This window comes from Aplysia californica, unplaced genomic scaffold (assembly GCF_000002075.1).
Source record: "Aplysia californica isolate F4 #8 unplaced genomic scaffold, AplCal3.0 scaffold00005, whole genome shotgun sequence".
Lineage (NCBI taxonomy): Eukaryota > Metazoa > Mollusca > Gastropoda > Aplysiida > Aplysiidae > Aplysia > Aplysia californica.
Window position 1 is genome coordinate 456,934 of NW_004797275.1, and position 6,055 is coordinate 462,988.

The window sequence follows — 6,055 nt, forward strand, 5'->3', positions numbered from 1 at the left end:
GTAGGGATAGGGTAAGGGTTAGGGGTAGGGATAGGGTAAGGATTAGGGGTTGGGTCAGGGTTAGGGTTAGGGGTTGGGTTAGGGGAAGGGGAAGGGGAAGGGGAAGGGGAAGGGGTAATGGTTGGGGTAGGGATAGGGGAAGGGTTAGGGGTTGGGTCAGGGTCAGGGCTCTTCTTTATTGTGTTTGTTGGGGTGGTCACTCGTTATCGAAGTCCTTCCAAAGATAAGATAACAAATCAAGGCGCATCAATTTCTGCTATTATTGCCAGTTTGACATAACCGGGTGTTTGGCATCTTTTCTTGGCAACAAGTTTGTTTATGTTTTAACCCTTCCATCCCCAGCCATTTTTGAGCACTCCCTACCACCAGTCCCAGCCAATACTTGAATGCAGCAGTATTTCAGAAAAAGAGGCATGCATTCTAAAAAATAATGCAGTATCTTTGTAATGAGGTTTACGTAATAACATATAACAATGTTTAAAGGTAAATGAACAAATTTTATGAAAATCAAATTTTAGTTAGGTTTGTTAATTGGTGAAAAATGCTCATATTTGGTAAAAAAAACAACAACCCCGAAACAGAACATTCGCTCTTGGGACGGAGGGAGGTACAAGTGCTGCTGAAAATATTCGTGCATGGAGTTAGAAAAGGTTCTGTGTTGTGGACATTCTCAAGATGGAATATCTAAACTTATCTTGCGAGCCAGATCGAAAAAAAATTATCCGTTCCGGTCACCTGGCACAGTTCTACGTCAGGCCCAAGAAGTCCGTTGCAGTCCCTCTTCTGGCTGGGTGACCAGAAGGGGTATTTTGTACTGCTGGCTGTGTGACTGCAAGTGTTAATTGTTTGTCTGCAGGTCCGAGTTTGACAACTGTGCTCTCAAGGCAAGGTGCTTGGTCTCATTGTAAAGCATTTAATCTTATGAGTTCAAGCCCACATGGTCAGTAGACAACTATTGTGATCTTGACTAATTTCTTTAAAGACATTAAGAAAGATTAAAGCTAAGATGCTGAGAAAAATTTATCAACTGGTAGCAAATCTAAAGTAGTTCCTTTCTTTCTAAACTTTATCTGGAAACCCTGGACTAATTCAAGTGCATCGTGATTTCCAGGTCATGTCACATAATAAATAATACATTTCTCAAAAAAGTTAATTCTCTACTGAGATTTAAAGGATGCTACTCACCTCTCTCTCTGCCTTCGGCTTGATTAGGAGCACAATCTGCCTCCTCATCGCTGGAATCAGAGTCGCTGAAAGAAAAAAAATAGCAAAGATACTGTACACGCATGTGATATATATATATATATATTCGCTGAAAGAAAAAAAATAGCAAAGATGCTATGCACACATCTGTTTATATATATATATATATATATATATATATATATATATATATATATATATATATATATATATATATATAGATCTATATATTTATATTTATGTACTCATAAACCACCAAGGTGCAAGCAATGTCTTCTACATTTCTAGCATTGGTAGTATAATGTTCTGGCTGCAAAGGGACTCTAACGTCACAAACTGTTTTCTGCTTTCTTGTTTCAAGGTACCAAAAAAAAGTTCTTTTTAACTGCTAAAATATTGCTACCCAACTTCAGCATGGGAATGTTCAAATTTCTACGGGAATTAAAAGTCTTATTTTTAAACTTACGTGCTGTGACGTACTTGACACTAATCCAGCAGCAAATATAGAGAAAATTATAAGGTACAGCAAGATGGTCATGCTGAAATATTTCTTTTAAAATCCTAAACCTTACCTGACGCTCATTCCTCTATCAAACTCGTCATCCGACACACACTCATATTCAACATCAGGCACAGCTAAAATGTAGTCCGATGCAAACTCCATTATTGTATCTTTTTTGAAAGATCTGAAAGAACAAAAGGGGAGACATTCCGTAATGAGCAGCCACTGTGAAATAGATAAGCGTATAGAATAGAGGGTTATTTAGGGTTAGGACTGTACGGTTAGGGTTTGGGTTAGGCTTTGAGCTTGGGTTAGGGTTAGGGGTAGGGTCAGGGTTAGGGTTAGGTCTCTTCTTTATTGTGTTTGTTGGGGTGGTCGCTTGTTACGGAAGACTTTCCAACTAAAGCATTTCTTACCATTTATTTACTTTTTATTTCAATACGAGCACTTGCCATGAAGTTCATGTTGGTTGATAAAGGTCTGCCATAAAACAAGAGAACAACAGGTTATGCAAAGATCTTTTGAATGTAAAACCACCTTTAGAAAAGTTTAGATGAAGATAGTTCAGTCAGGCACTCGTCTGACAAATTTTAATCTGATAGGAACAATAAACTTGGTGCTCAAAGTATCCAGATCTAAAACCTAGTTCAGTTTAGGGTGAATATAGCAAGCTCTTTGCTGAAATTTAAAAAATGAAAACAAATTTTCTTATGTTGTGCTCCAAGAAGTAACAACAGTCACAGCAGTCAATTGTGGGATCTTGTTTCCCTGTTTTAAACATCCCCTTGTTTTTCATTTGAATGGACAATGAGCAATGAATTCTAGTGTGGCGCACTTCTCGAGAGTATAAATAGATAATGATATTCGGACAAAATTTGATACTCGCTTCTCTTTCTATCTGTCTATTTATCCATCTACCAAAAGTTTGTGAGAATCTGTCCGCTTGTTGACTGATATATATTTATAGGCCTACAGTATAACATAACATGGATAGGTTGAACACAGAAGACTGGAAATCACGCATCTGTCAAACTGTGCCTGCAGCGCCCTGCGGTCTCGTTTTTTTCTTCTTCTTTATCTTTGTAAGATATCCCTCGAACTACGGATCCCTCGAACTACCAAGGCCGGTCATGACAAATTCGAGCTATCCGCGTACTGTATATCTCCTTAGCTGTAATCCATCATTAGTTCGCTTGATGGACACCAATATTGAAAGGATGGTTCCCTCTAAGGATCGTGAGAGAGATTCTCTCAAACAGTCATTTTGTTTCCCTGGGATCTCCAGCAGCATTTGCCAACCGATAGCCGACTTTGTGAAGGAACTGGGTTGTCAGGGAGATAGGGATGCTGGACTTTTCTAAGGCGACCTTGACAAAATTTTGGAAGTCAGTGAGACCAGCAAATTTTCTGATTTTGGCTTCTTATTTTGCTTTCTTTGGAATACTGCCAGTGGTGGAAGCTGAGGAGGTGACTGACGACAAGGACGAATTTAAGAACACTACGGCGTCCCATCCAAGGCATTTAATTGCCATCCTTGATCAGATTAAGAAGGTGTAATACCATAATATGGACTTTTTCTGTCCTCTGTTCAAAGCTGGAGGTTTTGAGGATGTGATGTAAGCCGACTGCATCGAGCTCTTGCTTTGGAAGGAGTTCTGCAGAGGGCCGGCCGGCAGACCAACAACACACAAAAGAGGGGATATTTTAAGCGGGGTATACCCTACCCTAACCCTTGTACAGTTCGCACAGTGGACCTTGTCACAGTACGTAAGTGCCAGCCCTCTGCAGAACTCCTCCCCTTGCTTCACTATGATGTTGAGGGCCTTCAGCAGATGAACCCCACTTCGAAGACATAACAGTGGATGTTGGCTCGGCGAAGAAACAAAATAAACATACAGTAGAACATGGCTATAGCGGCACCCGCTACAGGGGGAACATCCCTACAGCGGGACCTTATCTGAACCCCCATTTTTTATCAGATGTAAACTCAATTACCTGTGCTTGGATTTAATGGGATAAGGAAAGGCTGAACTCAGAAACAGCGCGAGAGATCGAGCAAGGTTTAGCTAGGGGGAGCACTGTAGGCGGGCTAGGCAGTCAGCAGTGCAGCGTAGTGATTGGCCAGTCCAGTGATGAGTGAGGTGGGGCAGGCGGCAGAGAGAGATGGTGTGGAGAGACGCATTATGTGAGCCACTCCAAAAGTGATGTGCTGTAGCTTAGACGCTCAGTATGAGAGCGTATAGGTCATAGCTCTAGGCTAGACCAAAAGTAAAAGAAGAGGAGAGCTTGTTGTGTGTGATTCCTGATTAATTGAATTGCAATCGTTGATGCTCTTAGGCATACGCACGCATCCGCTTCACCAGTTCTACAGTAGGCCTACTGCTACGATAGACAGTACCCGAGGAAAAGATGGCTTCCAACAAAGACAAAAGGAAATGCTTCTCACTCGAATCAAAAGCTGAGATAATTACCAAGTTGACAAGAAAAGGAAGACTAATCTAAAGCACAAGTTTTATTGATGTGGAAGGCAGGTAATCATGTGGATTTTAAGAAATTTTTCGATAATTTCCCCTTTGCATTCCTATAGCGGGAACTTGCCTACAGCAGGATTTTTCTTCAGGAACCAAAAGTCCCGCCTTCGCCGTGTTCTACTTGCAGAAATAAACAAATGCCCAATCATATTACAAGTAAGGTTAAGAATGTAAGTTCATTTAATAAAACTGCGGTGCCACTTTATTTTAATCATTCTAGAATCTAGACTAGATCTAGACTACTAGAAGTTTTATGAATTCCTCCTTACTTGAACTTTAAGCACCACCAGTGCAAATGCATCTGTTGTGCAAGACTAGTTTGTCTGGAAGACTTCGGATACGATGTAGATTTTAGAAACGGAGATTGTCGTGAACACACGGACTTCAGTTAATAATATATAATTTATCATTTCCATTACATTAAAATTAAACTTCCAAGTCCAGGAAATATCTTACCAAAACGACAAAATGTTGCTGTTGTCCGAATGCTCGTCTCGGCGTTTTCAGACAGCTCAAAAGCAATACAAGCACCACGCCGCGAGAAATTGTACTAAAAGTGAGTAGTTAGCACTTGTTGTTCTTGTTGTTTTCATTGAGACCCTTCTTACTAGTGTTACTATTTTTACATTTTGTGTTGTGGGGAAATTGTCCCTTCCCAAAGTAGCAACTTTCGAAACTTCCTGTCTAGTGTCTAGATAAACGGTGCTCATACTGTTTTATTATCCCCAACACCATAATACCTGGACATTGTGCTGTAGTTGTATCACAAGAATTTTTTAAAGACTAGCTGTTAAAAACAAGTCAAATACTAAATACTACAAAATTGACCCATTGTGATATAGTTCGAAGAAAAATATCCATACATCTCATAAACTAATACTTTTCGGTGGATATATATAAAGTCAAAGTCCGTGCAAAGCAGAAAGACTAAGAATGACCCCCCCCCCCACAAAAACTTTAGATATCATGATACTGTTATGTCTGATTATAAGACAGGTCCATGAATAAAAAAAACAAACATTTTCCCTGATTCCATTTTGTCTATTTAACAATTAATGTGTCTTCAATCTGGCAGCCTTAATGGGTTTTGTTCACCAACAAATATACATTTTTCAGAGATTTGTTCTGTGAATAAGTGGGTAAGTGAGTAAATGGATGGATGAGAGTTGACTTTGACTAATCCCCGCGCCCCCTCCTCAACCAACTCCCAAACCAGGCATAGGCGTAGGATATAGATATACCACTAAAAAGTACCTATCGCCAGTATTGGCAGCAAATTGGTCACAAACTGTGAGGTTTCGAAGCTCCCCTGACCGTGGATACTGAAAGCTTTTGCTTGCTCATTAAAAAAACAGTACAGTGTGTATAAATTAATATATCGCGATTTCCGTTTATTTAGGAAAAAATATTGAGGTGTTCAATGAAACACTGACACCGTTTACACGGTGATGCATTCGAGGTAAAATCCGATATCAACGGGGAATCGAGCAATAGATTCTACTCGTCTATTGACGATAGTATTGAACTCTTGATAAATCGAATTAGGTAATTTGTTGTCTATGGACGTGGGCTCACGAGATAGTTCCCTGTCTTTTTTTTTAATCGTAAGAGCAAGACACGTACTAGTGTACTATTCACGATGTCGCCATCGACATCGAAAATAATAATGACAATGACAGTGACAATTTTTATATATATTCATCTCGCAGGGAAACATTTGTCTTGGTCGTTTACAATGGCAGTGGATGATACAAAGGTTAGGTCACTCACGTATACGCACAACAAAATACATGTCTCGCGTGCTGAAACAACCCCCCCC

At 39.9% G+C, this 6,055-nt stretch overlaps 1 protein-coding gene across 1 annotated transcript in view; it reads right to left on the bottom strand.

Moving 5' to 3' along the window:
• Positions 1-4,927, bottom strand: part of LOC101858586 (circularly permutated Ras protein 1) — a gene marked incomplete at its 3' end in the record, with an annotated part of 17,863 nt that extends 12,936 nt beyond the window's left edge. Inside the window, 3 exon segments of the mRNA XM_005089364.3 lie at positions 1,186-1,250; positions 1,776-1,889; positions 4,693-4,927. Coding sequence (XP_005089421.2) covers positions 1,186-1,250; positions 1,776-1,867 — 157 coding nt within the window.
• Between the last annotated feature and the right edge of the window lie 1,128 nt (positions 4,928-6,055).